Source organism: Thamnophis elegans, chromosome 2 (assembly GCF_009769535.1).
Source record: "Thamnophis elegans isolate rThaEle1 chromosome 2, rThaEle1.pri, whole genome shotgun sequence".
NCBI lineage: Eukaryota > Metazoa > Chordata > Lepidosauria > Squamata > Colubridae > Thamnophis > Thamnophis elegans.
The window spans coordinates 104,579,923-104,599,799 of record NC_045542.1 but is presented as its reverse complement, the minus strand read 5'-3'; the positions used below and the strand labels follow the sequence as shown (position 1 = coordinate 104,599,799).

Below are 19,877 nucleotides of genomic sequence, written 5' to 3'. Positions count from 1 at the left end.
GGCTCAAAGAAACATTTTACAAACAAACAATAGTCACCACCTGCCACCCCAGGAGAGGTATTGTGAGTCACAATTGCTCTTAATAGAAAAATCTCCATCCTTCACTATAGTACTTATGTATGGTCTGCCTCAGATGCACGTTGTCTCCTTACCTCTCCTCTGTGTCCCACATAGATGAAAGCACAGACGGGATGAAAAGCTCCAGTCCCACAAGCTAAGAGATGAGTCCGGTTTAAAGGATAAAGAACTCGGATATAGTTTGCACACTCCGTCTGGAAAAGAAATAGCAACTGGTATTTGCAATGCTTTCTATGAAATAACTTCATCTGGATGGTCACAGCTAGGTATTGCAATTAAAAGAGTGTGTTGAGCAAAGGATGACACAATTAGAAAGAGGGTGGATTTCTGTTTCAAGGGATAAAGTACCATGAAGATAAACAGAGTTATTTAGAACCATGCTTGGTAGCTTTGGTTTCTCAACACTGACTTTGGCTAGTCCTTTTCACCCATTCTCCATGCTTTGAAACACCTTCCCCATAGAGATTGAGGAAAGCACCTGCAATCTAATCATTCAATCCATCCCAGGAGGAAGGCATGTTGCAATCATTAGGTCACCTGGTCAACACATGGCTTAGTATGTTTTCTTCTGCTTCTATACAACTGTAAAACCATTAGTTCCCTTATTACTTTCAGGGGAGTTTTCTTGTATGATGGTTTTGATTGTTAGCAATGAAGAGCCTTTGGGAATGAGCAGCTTAATAAAGAATCAAAACAGTAAAGTGATATGTTGAGCACAATGAACCAAATAGCGTTTTCCAAAGCCTAATGTTGTTTTAGAGCCAATATCTATACTGAAATACAGAGAACAAATCCCTTCTCATATTTCAAATTTTCACATGTCATTCCCCAGGGTCATAAAAAAAATTCTTCTTGTTGAGATCATATCACCAATTATAATTATGTACTGCTTTTGATCAGAGACCAGACTTTTCTTGTGACTTCCAAAATGGGTAGTAAATTCCTGTTTATATCTTGTAGGTTTTTAGGTACATTACAGTCCTCCTCCCATGTTCCCGTCACTTCAACTGAACCAATGACGATCTTTCCGCACCTCAGGCTGCCTGGGCGACTGATGTGACTGAAACCATTGTGTTATCATTCATAGGTCAGGAAGTGAGGTTGTCATATTGCCTTGTGCAGTGATATCCTGTATTAGCCTAAGTACATACAATGTATGTAACACTGCTGTTAAATCAGCAGAAAACAGGAAGAAAGGACCACAATGGATCTAAAAATAGCATTTTCATTTAGAAATTCAAATGGGCATCCAGAAAATAAAATCTATCCTGCCATAGTTCACAAACATGTCCAATGGAGGAAGAGGCAGGCAGGCAGGCAGGCAGGCAGGCAGGCAGGCAGGCAGGCAGGCAGGCAGGCAGGCAGACAATTCCTGCTTCCCAGTCTTTGTTTTTCAATAGGAAGCCAAACCCAAAGGCAAAGCACAGTTCCAGTCTCAGATTCATTTGTAGGAATTATATGGGGTCCTCAAAGTAGACAACATTTTGAAGGATTAGTTGTTTTCTTGGTAAATGGGATGTAATGGGACACACATAATCTTGTATGTGGCTGGATATGGTAGGTTGGTTTGGGTGGGAAAACTCCTCCATATAGTCCCCTCCCATACCTGGGTGGTGGTGGTGGAATAATTGGGCAAATGCTGCTACATTTCCCCAAGAACAGATGAAAGGGTTAGGGTGAGGGTTGCTTTCTTCCTTTTCTATAGCTTAATCAATCAGGGAGATGTTAGAGATGAGAGAACTGAAGTCTTTCTAAAATAATTATAGAATACAAAGGATAAAGAGTGGGGGAAAAGAAAGCATCATTTCTAATGGGATCTCAGCTACTTCTCTATCAGCAAAACCGCAGACATACAGTACTAATCCCACATCTAGTTTGACTAGATTGCCCTAGATGGCTATTTTATATATATCTCCAAAGCAGTTCCTGCACTGAAGTTCTGCCTTCCTAGATTTGATCCCAAGAAGTGATCAAAAGGCAAAAGGCAAAGAGAGAAGGGAGTTGCTCCTTCCTTTCTTTAAAAAAAAAATCCTACCTGGAAGGAGAATCTGATTCTTGCAAATTTTGGACATTTATATCCATATACCTGGATTGCTAGACCCAGGAATTGCTTTCAGTTGTCAGCATCAGTGCCAAGTTTAGACCTGGTGAGGCATTAAGCTACGGTATATAAAGTTTGGAGGGCGCTTGTTAAAAATTTAAACTAAAAGGCCTCACAATAGGGCATATCGAAACAGGACTTTGGGTAACCACAAAATATACACACACTCATACACCCCTTTTAATTATTTTAATTATTTAATAGCAAGGCATTCAAAGTGAAAAATACAATTTATTTTCAAATGAATTCTTTACCTCTAAGGTATTTATCATTTGGCTGGCTTAACACCTCTCATAAATTATAATATAGTACAACATGCCCTAACCCTAAAAATAGTACTTAAGTGTAATTTCTAAAAGCAAAAAGAAAACAAATATCAAACATGTTGTGAGGTCCTAAGTTGTAGCTTGATTGCCTTATGTCTGAATCTAGCACTTCTTCTTTTTTATGAAAATACGTTTATTTCCATTTCATTCCATACCATCACATGTATACTGTGCATAACCGGGGCATATAACATTGAATAATAAAGAGAAAATCCCCTTAGTTAGAGAAGAATACAGGCAAAAGTTGAACCAACCAATAACCTCTGGGGAAATCCTGCAGGTAATTAAACAACTAAAGTTAGGGAAAGCACCAGGTACAGATGACCTAACAGCGGTTTATTATAAAAACTTACAGTTAGAAATGGTAGAACCTCTTAGAGAATTATTTAATAAAATTCAATCGGAAGGTAAAGTGCCCCCATCATGAATCTAGCACTTCTTAAAACAGACTCTCACAATCACTTTTAGGTGCTTTGTGATTGGCCATATTTCCCACAAACCTGCCAAGGGAGCCATTTGGTGAAGATACTTGCTCTATTCCTAAAATCTTTAATGTGCCCCCAGTCTAAAAGTACCATCTATTTCTGATTGTAATTGCTAGGAAGTTGACTTACAGTGATCAAATGCTACTTTCAACTCCCAACAGTTATATAAAATTGTTGGCAGAGATTGTCAAAAGGTAGCAGTCTTCCAAACAAAGAGGGAGATTTAGGAAGAGCTGTTTCCAAAGACAATAAAGTTAAGAGACTCACTGATTAAAGGGAAAAAAAGAATACGTATGATTTAATAGTTTGCTTTGTTTCCTACATGTCAGGCAGGCTATGCTATAGAAATAAATTTGTCCAGAGAGTTTCTTAGAAAAATGAGAATCTGAGTGTCTGAACTCCCTGCTCAGAATTTAACAGTTGTAGTACACAACTTCAAAAATATATTTTCAGAGCTACAAGTTGATGAAAAAGATTTCTTCTGCTTTAGGAATGAACAGAACCTGGATTGTGTGACTGCTATCCCTACATGCTGGATTCCAGGAATCGAGATTATGGGAGATTGTAGATCAGAATTCTTCATGCAGAACAGAATACAATGAAGTCTGGATAGTTGACACTGACAGCCAACTTGGTCTTATAGACATAAGGCTATATATAACAATTTGGGGCCTGTGAATAGACCTAATGGGAATTGACATAAAACATTTATTTCCAGGGTCTAGCAATCCAAAAAGCCATCTTGGACTTTTTTTTTCTGCTCTAAGAGTCCTATGGAAATTTAGGGAAATTTGAAATGAATTGGCTAATGCCCCTAATAAGAAAGCGACTGACTTATAAGCAACTACTCTGTAATGCTTCAAATTAGATCTGCCTTCCTCAACATGGTGTCTTGCAGTTGCATTAAACTACAACAGTTCAAGCCAGAGGACTGGCAGCTGTGCTGGATGGGGATTACGAGAGTTGTAAACCAACGTATGCAGACAGTACTAGCTTGGTGGAGACTGCACGTAATTGTCCCATCTCTCTCGCTCTCTCTTGGAACAAGGCCTCCTCAAGACTTCTTAATTCATTTTGCTTTTTCCCACCCAAAGGGAGAATTAATACGAAAAAAAGAGGATATTAGACTCAAAGCAAGGGTCTTAGATTTAGTTTTGCCTGCAAATTCCAGTTAAGATGTAGGGGGTGGGTGGGAATATTGCTGGTAGGGAGACAATTACAGGAAATGAAGGAGACGCACAACCTTCATCCAGCCAAACAGTCATTTAAAAAGGAAGTTTAGTTACATAGCAGAATGACAAACGACCACTCACAAGTCTGACCTGGATTAATTGTTGACTTTTCCGGAGCAGAAGTCATTGGCAGATAAGCAGAAAGAAGCCATGGAGTCTCTTGGAGGCACCACCAGATTCCAAAGGCCATCACACATAACAAACTATATGTAGACTGCTGTAGAAACCCAATGCCTTACCCTCCCTTTCTTACCCTCGTCTTTCCCTCTGCATCACATCATCAAACAGGACATGCCTCATCCCACCTCTCATTTCTATTTTGAACACACCACTTTAACAAAAAAAAAGGTCCCTGGGTATTTCCAATAAACTAAATAGTAGGTTGCTCTTTTATCACTCATTCTCAAAACCAGGCAATAATTGGTACCCACTTAAGACTACCCACCCAGGGGTTATATTAAAATTGGAAATCTGATTGATGCCAAGGAGACGTCACGTCTTTTCATGATAGGTTCGTGATGAGTTTAAAGACTGAAGTTAAAGGTGCTCATAATACATCAATTCAACTTCTAAACCAGGACTATACAGGCAGTCCTCAGCTTATGATAACATCGGAGTCCAAAATTTCCATCGTTAAGTGAAACATTTGTTAAGTGAGCCCCATTTTACGACCTTTCTTGCCACAGTTGTCAAGTGAATCACTGCAGTTGATAAGTTAGTAACATGGTTGTTAAGTGAACCTGGTTCCCTATTGATTTTGCTTGTCAGAACGTCGCAAAAGGGTCACATGACCTTAGGATACAGCAACGGTCTCAAGTCAGTTGTCAAGTGTCTGAATTTTGATCCCCTGATCATGGGAGTGCTATAAAGATTGCAACTGTGAAAAAAGGTCATAAATCACTTTTTTCAGTGCTGTTGCAACCTTGAATAGTCACTAAATGAAGCATTGTAAGTCAAGGATTACCCATATAACCCAAGAATAGCCTTTCACTCCAAAAGCCTTGAGCCTAAAACCTGCAATAACTGCCACCAAACTGTGATTTTAACAAGATAAGAGAAAAAACAGATAAAGCTTTCTCAGAAGAAAGCAATCATATTCACTATAGAGGTAATCCTTGATTCACAACCACAATCTGGACCAGTTTCTATTGCCAAACAAGGTGGATGTTAAATGAGTCATGTCTGGTTTTACACCTTTTTTTGCTATGGTTGTTAAGCGAATCACTTTGTTAGGTGAATCAGGTGGGTTAAGAAAATCCAGCTTCGCCCACTTGTCAGAAGCCACCCTGGAAGGTGGCAAAGGGCAATCACAGGATTCCAGGACACTGCAATCATTGTAAACACATGCCAGTTGTCAAGTGCCCAAAATTTGATCACATGACTCTGGAGACGCTGTAACAGAATGACAGAGTTGAAAGGGACCTTGGAGATCGTCTAATCCAACCACATGCTTAGACAGGAAACACAATACCATTTCAAATAAATGCTTGCCCAGAGCCGAGGTGGTGCAGTGGTTAAATGCAGCACTGCAGGCTACTTCAGCTGACTGCAGTTCTGCAGTTCGGCTGTTCAAATCTCACCGGCTCAAGGTTGACTCAGCCTTCCATCCTTCCGAGATGGGTAAAATAAGGACCCAGATTGTTGGGGGCGATATGCTGACTCTATAAACCGCTTAGAGAGGGCTGAAAGCCCTATGAAGTGGTATATAAGTCTAAATGCTATTGCTATTGCTATTCTTAAAGACTTCCAGTGTTGGAGCATTCATGAGTAGTGGTGACGCAGTGGTTAGAATGCAGTACTGCAGGCTACTTCTGCTGAATGCCGGCTGCCAGCAGTTCCGTTTGAGTCTCACCAGCTCAAGGTTGACTCAGCCTTCCATCCTTCCAGAGGTTGGTAAAATGAGGACCCAGATTGTTAGGGGCAATTTGCTGAGTCTGTAAACTGCTTAGAGAAAGCTGTAAAGCACTTGAAGCCGTATGTAAGTCTAACTACTACTGATATTCACAATTTCTGGAGGGAAGTTGTTCCACTGATTGTCAGGAAAATCCTCATTAATTATACTGGTACATCGTTTATCTCCTTGATTAGTTTCCATCCATTGCTTCTTGCCTGTCTTTAAGTATTTGGAGAATAGACTGACCCCCTCTTCTTTGTGACAGCCCCTCAAATATTGGAACACTGCTATCATGTCACCCCTTGTCCTTCTTTTCACTAAACTAGAAATATAATGTGATGATTGTAAGTGGGAGGGCTGGTTGCAAGTCATTTAAAATGATTGCTAAATGAATGGTTGTAAGTCAAAGGCTATCTGTACTTAATTTTAATTAAATATAAATCAATGAAATCTTACTTTTACTTTTGGAAGATGTCCTCCTACCATCCTGCCTCTCAAACACTGTGTGGTGCCTCCAGCTGGGGAAGAATTCTGTATATCCATCCAAACAGGACCTAATTCATCTCCATCGTATTTATTTGGACAGGGATTCTTCTTGTAATTCAGGCATGTCCAACACGTGGCCCGCACACAGCCCTGGACTGCAGTCCCACAAGATTGTAAACTTTTAACATTATTATGTGATTTTTAGCAATATTTATATACATTAACTCTATTATATACTTTATATGTGGCCCAAAGACAATTTCCCTTCGCTTAATGCAGCCCAGGCAAGCCAAAAAGCTTGACACCCATGCTGTAATTCATATTGTAATACCATCAATTATTCCTTTGTTAGTCTTTGAGCCAATGATGACATTGCTGGTGTTGCTAATTGCCTTAGTGTATTTTTCCTGCTCAAGAGATTGAGGAAAAATGTGGCAAAACAGCCCAGACACTTTGAAATAGGCAGTGTTCCCCGCTCAGTATGTTCCAGGCACACAAGCAACACCCATAATTCATTCCCCAAAGGCACAATTCCTGGCCCTGCTGATTCGGAATTCTGGGAATTGTACTCCTAAAGACATCTGGTTGGGCATGACACTGAAGAAGGCGGAGCAACAATAATTCCCATGTTTCTCATAATAAAATATGTCGTCAAAAAGAAAACCACCTCATTTCCAAAATATAATTAAAAAGCCAGCCTGCCCTTCAAGTGATTATTTTCTGCCTTGTTACTCTTCTTCAGTTTCCAAAGAAGAGTCACTTATTTGAATTCTTTCATAGCTTGGTAATCAATTCCATATTTTCAGCTTTCAACTTTTCCCTTTGAGGACCTTACCAGAATAAACAGCGGATAGATCTCAACCAGAGATTTGTGTTTCATATCAGGTTAATGCCTTTTAATCCCAAAATGTTATTCTTTCAAGGAACAATAAACAGGCATAACATTTTTTATCACATATGTAATAGAAGAAAAAGAAGGCACTTTTAAAAATAATTTGCATTAAATTGTCCTGGTCTGGATGGCAAAAGGGGGGAAATGCATATCTTAAAGCATTTTAAATTTTGTCATATAAGGTTTTTATTTTATTTTTTTCAATACCTTAGGAACCATAATTTTTAAATAATAAGTACAGTCAAATGAAAATGGATATATAATAATGCTTGAGGTAATATGAGTTATGTTTGTTGATTGTGGAGGATCTGTAATCGATTGATACATTTCCTACAGATGTAAAGAAAGATGCTGTACTTGTTTTAATTAAAATTAAAAAAAAATTTATTAAAAAAAAGGAACCATAATTTAGCACAAATTTGCAGGTCTCATTTGCTAGATTGAAATTTGAAATTAAGTTCCTATCAGAGCCAAGGTGGCGCAGTGGTTAAATGCAGCACTGCAGGCTACTTCAGCTGACTGCAGTTCTGCAGTTCAGCTGTTCAAATCTCACCGGCTCAGGGTTGACTCAGCTTTCCATTCTTCCGAGGTGGGTAAAATGAGGACCCGGATTGTTGTTGGGGGCAATATGCTGACTCTGTAAACCGCTTAGAGAGGGCTGAAAGCCCTATGAAGTGATATATAAGTCTAACTGCTATTGCTAGAATGTTTTTGTTAGATTATTTTGCTATATCTTTAAATTTATAACACTTAAAAATCCTAGACATCAGTGCAATTATTCATTGGGTTTATACCCCATCTTTTGGCAAGAGCTCAAGGCTGCTTACATGGGGATTGCGTTCCAATTTATCCTAATAGTAGTCATCCTCAGAGAATCATTGGAGTGACAGAGACTGGTACCAATAGAAGAGAATATTTGTAGCTCAGGATTGAGCTTGGGAGTCTTTGGTGCTCTCTAAGCTTGGTTATTTTCTTGCTAGCATTGATGATGTTATGCAGTTGTTAATGAAATTTCTGCAAGAAAACAGAGGAGGAGTCCTGCCAAGGAGTCCAATGACAAAGAATGACTGCCACAACCCAAACGAACAAGGTTCCAAGGCTAAGGAGCGACAAGGTTCCATGGAACAAGGTTCCATGGCTAAGGAGGGACATGACCCAAATCTCCCAACTATTAAACACACTGGCTGTCTTTTTCATGTCCCATTATGACCCAGAAATTCAAGGTCAGATCTCAGCTTCAAAGAGCTCCCTATTTCTCAGACTAGGCTACAAACAAGATTAAAATTATAGATATTGTAAAACTGAAATAAAGACATCTGCGCCTACACCACCATATCTAACAGCAAGGGATTATGTGAGTTATATCTCAAAACATCTGGAAGGCACCAAGTTGACTGGCCTGAACTAATTATTTTCTTGCATCCAACTGTCCCCATGAATTAGCTTCCTTCTTCTTTTTTCCTTCCTCCTTCCTTCTCCCCCTGCCTTCAACTACCACTGCTATTTTTCTATGATGTGGAGCGGTCTAATGGATCTGTTGACTATGATTAACCTGTTTCCATTTTGCTGATTTGTGGTGTTTAGAATACCCTTCTAACTCTCAGACTTTTAAATCTACTTTGGAATAAACTTTTCTTCAGCAAAGATGGCACTAGAATTCAATGGGGAAAACAGCAGCAGCTTAAAATAAGAGTTATATTTCTTTTCCTTATCCATCTTAGTATTTCATCTTTATTCAATAGACACCTGGTTGTTTCACACATCTTAAAACATAGATGTTCAAAGTGCTCACAAGCATATTCACCTACTGATGAACTGAAAGTCCAAACAGCTGAGCAACAGTGCCTAAGTAAAAAGGGAGACATTTAAAATAATGTCTTTGAATAATTGCTTAGAAAACAAATTGCCATTTCCTATAGAGTTATTTATATAAGATTTGTCTGCGGTCATACAATCAAATTATGATGGATAATTTATATGTTTGTTAAAAGACAACTGAAATGTAAAACCAGATAGCATTAAATTCTAATAAAACAAAATGCAAAATAGCCTGGATTTACAAATGCCGATTAATTGTGGTCTTTCCCCTCCTCACAATATCTGGCATCGAAATGCCTCTGCTCAAATAAGCTGTGTCTCATCTCCTATAGGGGACAGATCAAAGCAAGAGCTGCAGCAGGATAATTGTTCCATTCTTTCTCCTACCCCAAGAGAGGCAAGAAGCAAAGTTATTTTTGCACTGTTATCAAATCCAATACCAACACTCAATTGTTCAGTTCAATCCACTGAATAGCACTGAACAAAAATATGAATAAGTAAAAATAAGAGTTCCTTGGAAAATTAAAAATCCAACATTCCTTAATGACTCTTGGTGTATATTACGTAAGTCTTCCTTTTATATAAGTGGAAAGACTATAAGTTAAACCTAGAATGTGTCTGGCAACAAGCTGATGGAAAGAGTTATCGGACCTCTAAGCCACAGTCTAAAAATGTACTGGAGAACTGGATATATTTTCCACTTATATTATTCTAACAATGCTTTTAACCAACAAGGAGGATAGTGAAGACAAGGCATTTTAACTCAATTACATTAGTAGGTCTTTAATAGCTGGTATATGCTATCCATAATCATTGCTTCTATTGATCTATTCCTTCTGGATAACTTTGGTCAAGTTCTCATGTATCCTATTAAAAGCATAAATGCTGGGAAAAGAATAGGTTTTTTTTCATTTTGTGTTTGTAAAAGCAAAGAATGAGCACTTTAAGACTCCCCTCAAAGGCTGCAGCTTTTTTTGCAGACTGCAAAATAAATACCATTATGCTGAAGGGAGTGACACTCACTCTTGGGAACTATTATCATGAGATAGACTATCAACAAAAAATCCCAGGGTTGTTTTCTCCACATTTCTCCACCCCCCATTTGTCTCAGATTATTGCTCCCCTGATGTAGAAGCAAAGAATAGGCACTACATAGTAATAAGACCTATAGCGAATCTAACACCAAAATGCAATCCAGTAGACAGCTTGATGTCTCCTGAGAATGTGCTCTACAATCAATACCTAATCAGTTCTTGCTTCCCCTATCTACAAGGAAGATGGAATTTCAGTAATAAGAATCCCAAACTTCAAAAGTATAGAGTACAATACCCCAAAGAATAAGATCAGAATCAAGATGGGAGCTCATTCTGATGACATTGTACTAATGCCTTTAAACTGTGGTACTGGAGAAAAAGCTAAGAATATCCTAGCCCACAAAAAGAACAGATCATTCAATATTAGATTAAGTAAGGTTACAACAACTCCCTAGAAACACTAATGATGGAGCTATGCTATTTTGAGCGTATAATACAAAGGTTACTGGAGAAGATGCTAATGTTTTGGAAAACTGAAGCAATCCACAGGGAAGCCAAGAAAAGACAAGAGCATTAGATACTATCTCTGATGACACAGGCATAAGCTCACAAAAACTCAAAGGAGAAGTTAACATTAGATAATCTTAGAAAAATAATGGCCACAAATCTTAGAGTATCCAATAACAGCCCTATGAGAGTCAGGTACAAGTAACCAGGAATACGAGTTGAGTTCGAAGCACTAAAAGTTTATTCCATATTATTTATACACAAGGAGTGTGTGGTGGCCTAACAATTCAAATGCTGGGCTTGTGGACTGGAAGGTTGGCAGTTTGAGACCCAAGTACCATCACATGAAAAATGCCATAGCACACAGCAGATACTAGGTCATGTTTGCTCGGGGGCGGGGGGAGGTAGGTACAAGTGAGGAAATAGATTCCTAATCTCCTCCTTCCTCACAGAATGCAAATTCCTTAAATTAGGGCAGGGAGTGATGTTCAACAATGGATGAATCATTTGGGTAGAAGGACTAAAAGAAACTTTTGAAAAAGAAAATCCAATGAGTTCAAGGTAATTGCAGACATTTTTCAGAAACTGCAAATTCATTTCAAACATATCACAGAGTGGAGATGAAATGTAACACAAGCATTTTACAAGCAATGGAATGACCTACCGCTAAGTCCTTTCCTTTCCGGAAGCATTCCTCTTTCTGCCCAGGAAGAGGTGGCCAGTAGATCTGTAAAAGAAGACAAACTTGAGTTCAAATCAATTGAAGAACATGTTTTAGGGACTGGGGAATCTTCTGAGTCAGAAGGGTAGTTTCAGTTCAGTAAATCCCCAAATTTCAGGATCTGCTTTCTAAGCAATATTTTGGAAACATCAAAAATCTTTGTAAGGTTGGTTCCAGTTACCAGGAATAAAACTCTCCCAGAGATAATATTATCGAATTTACTTATCTTCCCCCAACCCAGCCCTACAGATCTTTGTCAGTGTTAAGACAAGTGACCACAAGCAGCCAAGCAAACAAATGGAGAAGCTCTTTGGGCTGAGTGCTCTTTGGATTCAACAAAGCACTCTCCACTCTGAAGTGACATAGGAAAAAAATAGTTTCTCTCTGCAGAAGAAGGAGCAGACTAAGCAATAATCATAACTCTAAAATGAGTATAAACCAAAGAGTGTTTTATTTATATTATGTAATAAATGCCAAATGCAGTTGAAAGCACAAGACGAGCAAATAAAAAGACAAGGAAAGGGGAAAAAACCACCTCAGTCATTAAAACAAATAGTTCAAATAAATTTGTAAGGACAAGAGGACAATTGATAAATGGTTGAACCAAGCAAAAATAAGAACGGAACTCATGAGCTACAACAACACTGAAGTGATGATAGAATTTAAACAAAACAGCAGAAGGGAAGAAAGAATAACTCAGAATAAAGTTAAATACAGAATAATTGAGCATTATAAATCATATGTAGTGACTGTCAAAAAAAATCTTAGCAAAACAAGTTCTAAACACAAAGAGAAATTAAGAAGAAAATAATCAGCGAAAAGAAAAGAGAACAACACATATCCACCAGAGAGGAAAATATTCAAGTCCTATCATACCAAAATTTCCCACGCCAATTTTCTACTGGACGTGGTCCCATCTATCTCATGCCACCAGCTGCAAAATCATACAGGTAAGCTACAAGCAGCCAAAAAAAATCTAGATTTTTTTCAAAAGCATAAAATCAGACTTTCCCATATTTCTATTGTGGGTAGAATACTCAAGCAAGCATGTTTCTCCTTAAGGTTTCTTTTTTAATTGGCAGATTGATTGCCCATCATCTACCATGCTTCCTGCCTCCCGGGTTCACATTTCACACTCACTCAACCAGCAGTAACAGATTCCTGAAAGTGGTTGTGATTTGCAATTGGTGCGGACAAACAAAGGAAAGTAGATTGACTTTACATGCACCGGCTACAGCTTGCAAGTTGAGTTGCATGGCAAGGCTCAGAAGCACCATTAAGAGTTTCTTGAGGATGGTGAAGGGGAAGCAAGGCAATGGAAGGAATATGGACCAGAACTAAGAAAATGGACCAGAAATTAGATCATTCATAAGAAATGTTAGAATCATCAAAAGTGAAAACTAGAGAATGAAACTAGAAAAAAAAGAGAAAGATTGTGTGATGACTTCCTTGGATGCTTCCCCAGATGTTAGTTTGGACAAGGAACAGCAGGACCCAGGGATGTTGGGGAGATGTGGAGGAACATCTGGAGGCTGCCAGAGGCGATGAGCCAGGAGCAGAGGGCCAAGTACAGTAGAGCAACTGAACAAGCAACCAGCTGAGCTAGGGACAGGAGAGGCACATTTGCAGCCCGGAGGTTTCAGATAGAGAAGGCACACAGCTGTAGATGTAGCTGGTCAATGCAGATCAGGAAGAATTGCCTCCTCCTCCCCCAATCCAAGAGCAGCTAGGGCTGAGAGGAGGCAAGTACAATAAAGGTCAGCCAGGTTACTTGCGAGGCGGCAGCCTTGCCCCTCTTGATGGGGCATGAAGCGTGAAGCAGCTATTAGTTCAGCAAGTGGATTGTAATGATGTTGGGAACAACATGTTGGTTCCCTTGCTGTGTGTTCTTAGCCTTTGTGATTTTTGTCTTGACTCTCAGACTGGTTTCTGTACCTTGAATTTTTGGATCATGCCTCTGGAACTCTGGACATGCCTTGCCTTTGCACTGTGGACTGGCACTGGCTTCTTTTGAGTAGCCTGTAGAACTCATTGGGGGTGTGATGGTGTTGGAGAAGGAAATTGCTGGAGAATATTAATTTGGGCTTGGAAGCCTTAATAAAGACTCCTAACACGTGAGTGAGTGAGTGAGTGAGTGAGTGAGTGAGTGAGTGAGTGAGTGAGTGAGTGAGAAAGAGAGAGAGAGAACGAACGAACGAACGAACAGCACAGTTCAATGTTAAAAATAGAACTAAATTTTATTATGCTGCTTGGAATTAATCTATTCATCTATCTACTCTGAGAAAATGAACTTAAGAGGCTATCTCAATATTTCAAATGAAGGCGTCTCTGAGATGGTTTTACTTGAAACAAAAACATAGTAATTATGTTATTGAGCTGTAGTTTCATGACACAAGAAAGAATTAAGATAAAATCTTAAATAAGGGACTTCTGATTAACCCTAACCTGACCCCACAATTTGGCACTTTTATCCCTATTTGTTTATGCAAGCCAAGATCTGATTTATAAAGTTTGTTTTACTGGCAGATGAGCTGGCAGAAAATTGTAGAGAAACATTCATTTTTAAAAAGATGTGTAGAGGAGTAAATGTTGACTTTTAATTTCTCTTTTGTGTGGTCTGACACCGTCAGAAACTTAGGTATGCATAAATGACAAATTGCTATTTCTAAAAACCTTACAGTTTACAACTGGCTAAAATTTCATCCAAATGCAATGGTGCTCAAAATCTTCCTTTCAAAATGGCCACAAGAAGTCAAGCTATATAATTAAGAAGAATAAATTTGCTCTTGTCCCACGTAATATATCATATGAGCTTGTTTCCATGTCTTTTATTAATAAAACACGAACAAGGATGGACTCCTGTAGGTCAGTAGGGTAAGCAGTACAAACGCCTGAAGACTATCTAAAATGAAAACTATAATTTTGGCTTTCAGCTGCCGTATTTTAAAAACCAAAGTACCAAAAACTGAAGCTATCAACATTAATGAATGATATTGTATGACTCCCTTTAGGCATCCAAGTAAATATATATCAAGTACTCACAATGCAACATTTGAGCAAAATATACCAGGATGCATCATAAGATCGTGATGGAATTGATCTAAAGGAAAAAATGAACATTTTTCAACAGATAACTCTGATAAAGCCAATTCAGAAGTACCCCTGATCTTATTGGTGATCCTTCTTGCTTCAAAACCTAAGTTGTTTTAGATGTCCTTTTTTTACATATACAGTAAAAACTGAAGAGAAGACAAATACATCCCTGGCTGGAGGCCATTTAGGGAAAAATAGTATCTGATCAAGTGCAACTATAGGTTATGAGTCTATATTCCCTACATGCTGGATTTCTACTTTTTTCAAAGCTGTTAATGAAGTCTTCCTCTATACAATAGACCAGGGCTATCAAACTTCCAGCCCGCGGGCCGGATGCATCAAACACAGGCCACACCCACACCCGGTTTAGTGAAGGGGGGAAAAGTCTGGATATGTCATGTGATGATGACATGGCGACATGAGTTTGACACCCCTGCAGTACACCAACCTCTATAACCTTCCATCTAGCATGGCTAAAGATGATATTGGCTAGTGATTATGAGAATACAAACCAAAAACATCTAGAGGGAGCCAGATTAAAGAAAGCAGAACTAATTCCAAGACATATATAGCTGCACACTCAGAGGTTATCTATTGCATCCCCTCTTCTCCCAAACATCCATACACATAAATCTCTTCAGTCTAGATTCAGTACACACAGATATAACTAGGTTTCTTTTGTTGTCATTGCATCCAGTGGTGGGATTCAAATAATTTAACAACCAGTTCTCTGCCATAATGATTTCTTCCAACAACCAGTTCACCAAACTGCTCAGAAACTTAACAACCAGTTCTCCCAAAGTGGTGCGAACTGGCTGAATCCCTCCACTGATTGCATCTATTATATTCTTCAGATTAATGAAATCATTTTTCTTTTATTGACTGATTCAGTAAGACCAGATTTAGGCAGAATAACTTTATATTACCTCTTTACAAGGATTAGAGGAAAAGTTTGCTATGACACACATGGGCCAGACAGAGACCAATGATACGAAGAAGACAAGCTTCAATGGCAAACTCTGTCTTGACTAAACCCATTACATTAGTCATAGAATATATTTAAACATATGTTCCAGCCATATTAGTTCTATGAATTTGCAGTGATTCCACAAAGAACAAATGGGACACAGTCCATAATTTACCTTGGAGTTGTAGCCTTATGCATTTGCAAATAGCTTCCACTGAATATACATCTTTGCACAAACGGGATCAAGCAATTCTCTTCAACATGCATGATTTAGAGAAAACAATGTTGGCCAGACCAGAAGAGGAAAAAATTCTGGATTTAATTTCTCACTGGACAGATTCCCTCTATATAGTCTTGATTTTTTTTCTTTATAGGCTTATGAAGTGTTAATGGCCTATCTCACAGAATTAATGAACAAAGAAAGAGAACAACTACCATTAAGAAGTTTGCATAGTACTTGTACTAAAAATTCCTAACCTGTCAGATCTCATTTCCTATCTCAATTTATACTAAGGTTGACCTAGCAGTTGATTTACTCATTTAACATGTATAGCAGAAATCCCTTTGTAAACTTCTATAAATTACTCAAAACCTGATTGTGTCTCAGCTTCCCATGCTTTCAATTATTTTAATTGCAATATAATCTCTTTAGGGCTGTATATTTTGCAAAACCCTCATCCTTCTATCCAATCTAGTGTCACATTTCTGGCTTCTATTTAATAAAGTTCGCTTTGCTCTTAACTCTACCAGAACTTAGGTCTGACTTTGCAGAGCTCCTTCTGTCCATCTCAGGTTTCAACTTCTATGGAAGAAAATCTCCTCTAGGGATGACTTAATATCCTGATCTAAAACTACTGAAAAGTGCTTGGTCATGCTAGAGCAACACTCAATGAGCACATTTAAAACCACACACAGAGACAAATAAAAGTCAACATGCAAGACTCTGAAATATCCACAATGGAGGAATGGTTGCTAAAAATAACAGAATTAAAATGGAAGACAAAATTGACCTGCTTGATTAGGAAAGACAAATAATCATATTTAATGATTGGAAATCCCTTATGGACTTTTTGCAAAAGAAAGGGAAAATTAACTTTGGATTCAGAAGGGTAGACTTTGTTAAGCAGGAAATTATTATGTAAATTTAAAAAGAGATGACAAAATATAAAAACATCTATAATAACTGCTAAGAAGACTGAGTGCCATTTGTTGTAATCTTTTTTTCATTCTTTTTTGTATTCTTTTTCCTATTTTCTTTCTTATCTATTCACTATTTCTTTTCTAAAATTTATATTGTTTTTATCTTGTTAAACATTTCCTAAATAAAAATATAAAAAGAAACACAACTCAATGTGCTTGTAGAGGCACTTGACTATTAACATGTGGAAGATTAATGTTAAGTATACATTTTATGGGAAGTTTTCCCAATAATATCTAAACTGGCCAGCAGGAGGGAAATACATAACTAAGATTAATATAAAAGCAAAGACTTAGTATCTCAATAATTTACAAAAAAGTTCCCACAAATTACACAAATGGCTGTTTCCAAATTCACTTCCAATTTTTTACAGAGCAGGTAAACCAATGATTTCTCTCCCCGTTTGCTACTGTGGTCATGGAGAAGCCGCTGGAGTACCCATGGTGGGCTGAACTGGTAATCTGCCAACTGTGGCAGTGGAACTTCCAGTGGAAAAGGGTGGGCATCCAGTCCTTCTGCCTAAAACCTAGGATTTGAAGTCTTCTTCTCTTCTACCTTAGTCCTATTTATCCCCACTGCAAACAGATCATCTTTTTCTCCACAGTAGGTCTCCAACTAGTCAGAGTCTTACAAGACTATTCAAACTGTAGTCTCCTTTCACTTTGCTGAGCTTGATCCCTAATGATCTCACAGATGTGTCCATGTACCGTAGTAGTTTTCTTGGCAACTATAGGGAAATAATTTGTCATCTCCTGGGACGAGAATGGAGGAGACTTCCCACTCTAGGTTTCAGTCCTAGCTTTCCATTCACTAGGTACTAAAGCTGTGGTGGCGCAGTGGTTAGAATGCAGTGCTGCAGGCTACTTCAGCTGACTGCCAGCTGCCTGCAGTTTGAGTCTCACTGGCTCAAGGTTGACTCAGCTTTCCATCCTTCCGAGGTGGGTAAAATGAGGACCCAGGTTGTTGGGGGCAATGTGCTGACTCTCTAAACTACTTAGAGAGGGCTATAAAGCACTGTGAAGCAGTATATAATTCTAAGTACTATTGCTATGACCCAGGCTTGAGCCTGCTTAGCTTGGAGTCCAGACAAGGTCAGCTAGATGCCAATCACTAGTTTAAAATCATATGATAAATACATTCCTAAATTATAGTATGAACGGTGAAATTTTAGTTCCAATGTCAGCTGAATATGAGGCCATTTGATGGTCATAAATAAGTCTCTGGCTTCTCTCACTTTATTGCTTGCTTGCTTGATTCTATGAGAATCAATAGATTGCTCCTCCTTTCAGAAGCCACCATGAAGAAGGTCCATGGGGAGCAATTTATTTTTTCCTATGTAAATAATCAGTACTATTACAAATACCTGACTGTAAACAATCAATCTTAAGAGCATTACCTCCTTAACATCCATATTGGTTTGGTCTAGCCGAAGGGAGTAAAGGGTGTCCTTTCCTCCAATGAATAGGCGATCACGGTATTCATCTAGGTACAGGGAACGAAAGTCTAAATTTCCCCGCTGACCAAGAAACAGGACTGAGCGGTTAGTGGCCAGGAGATCTAAGAGACAGGAATAAAATGACAAAACAAAAAAGTTAGGACAAATAAATTGAAATATAAGATGTACCACATAGCTTGGGTAAGTCATTGCTTTGCTTGGCACAATTCAACAAAAGGGAGTAGCAACAAGTAAGTTATAGCAATTGGCTGTGAATTTGCTGCGATTAAAGTCTCATTCCTTCCAACAGAATTTTGTCATGTGTTTTTGCAAATATAGGATATGGGCCAGTTGCTGAATATTTAGATAGACACAAAAATTATTCTATAGCAGTGATGGCTAACCTTTTTCTCATCACGTGCCAAAAGTGGGGGGAGCGCAGGGGGATTGTGCATAGGTGTGCCCACACCCATAATGCTATGTGTGCGATACCCCTCCCACCCCCGCTTTTGACATGCGATGGACCCATTTTTCCTCCTCCCCAAGCTCCAAGGTCTTTCTAGGAGTCTAGGGAGAGCAAAAACAGCTTCCACCCCCTCTGGAGGCCCTCTGGAAGATTCAGGAGGCTTCCATGATGCCTCCGGAGGGCAAAAAATGGTCCTACGGGCAACCCAGAAGTTCAGGAATGGACTTTCGATTTGCCCGTAGGGCCATTTTTCACCCTCCGGAGCCTTCAGGTGGCTTCCCTAAAGCCTCCAGAGCACGAAAAATGGCCCAACTCACAAACCGGAAGTCCGTTCCTGAACATCTGGTTTGCATGTTGGGTTGTTTTTTGCATTTGGGTAGTAAAAAAAATTGAAACCCACTACTGGGTCTTAGAATAGAGCAATCAGCCACATTCAAGAATTTCTGCCCTCTCTGGTCTCCTCCACAGAACCATCTACAAAAAGGGAGCCAAATGGACCAAAATGACAGCCATCAAAGCCCCTCCCAGTGTATGTACATCGATCATATATATGTAGCAAGAGATCAGGCTTCAATCTGCAGTTCTGCCCACTATTTTAGCCCCCTTATTCCACTTGCAGATAATACTATAAGAACAAGGTGGATGGACTCTGCTATAGTGGCAATGAATGCACCATTGGGAGTCTTGAAAGAACAGATTAAGAATAGATTCATCATGGAAAACAATCTATATGGGTAGTTGCTAGCAGTTGAAAATGATTTTATGGCACATAAAATTAATCAATCAATCTGGCTTGCAGTTGGCTCTATGTAAGGATGCATTGGGGAATTTTCTTTCTGGATTTTTCAACCTTAGCCTATCTTTTACTGGCTTCTCCAGCTGCATCAAATTTAATTCTATTCTGCTTAGTTTTTTGTTTTTTTACCATTACCATGTTGACCCACAGATGGGCAGGCAGTCCTGCGCCTCTTTACATAATTTTTCCAACATTCCTTTGGGTTGGAAAGAATAAAAAATAGGTGGGAAAAGAACTGGAATAGAGAAGAGCAGGGCTGGAGACTGGAATGCTCAATAGAAACAATCCAAATTATAACCTTTTCTTGTGGTCCCATTTTGCAAAGAAAGATATACACACATGCATGCA

General features: G+C 38.8%; 1 protein-coding gene across 1 annotated transcript in view; it reads right to left on the bottom strand.

The window, feature by feature from the left end:
* SEMA3G (semaphorin 3G) overlaps positions 1–19,667 on the bottom strand; it is a 54,737-nt gene extending 35,070 nt beyond the window's left edge. Inside the window, exons 1-4 of the mRNA XM_032239082.1 lie at positions 19,601–19,667; positions 18,229–18,389; positions 11,518–11,580; positions 153–272 (exon numbers count right to left, since the gene is read on the bottom strand). Of these exons, the coding sequence (XP_032094973.1) occupies positions 153–272; positions 11,518–11,580; positions 18,229–18,389; positions 19,601–19,667 (411 nt within the window). The remainder of the gene's footprint in view (positions 1–152; positions 273–11,517; positions 11,581–18,228; positions 18,390–19,600) is intronic.
* Between the last annotated feature and the right edge of the window lie 210 nt (positions 19,668–19,877).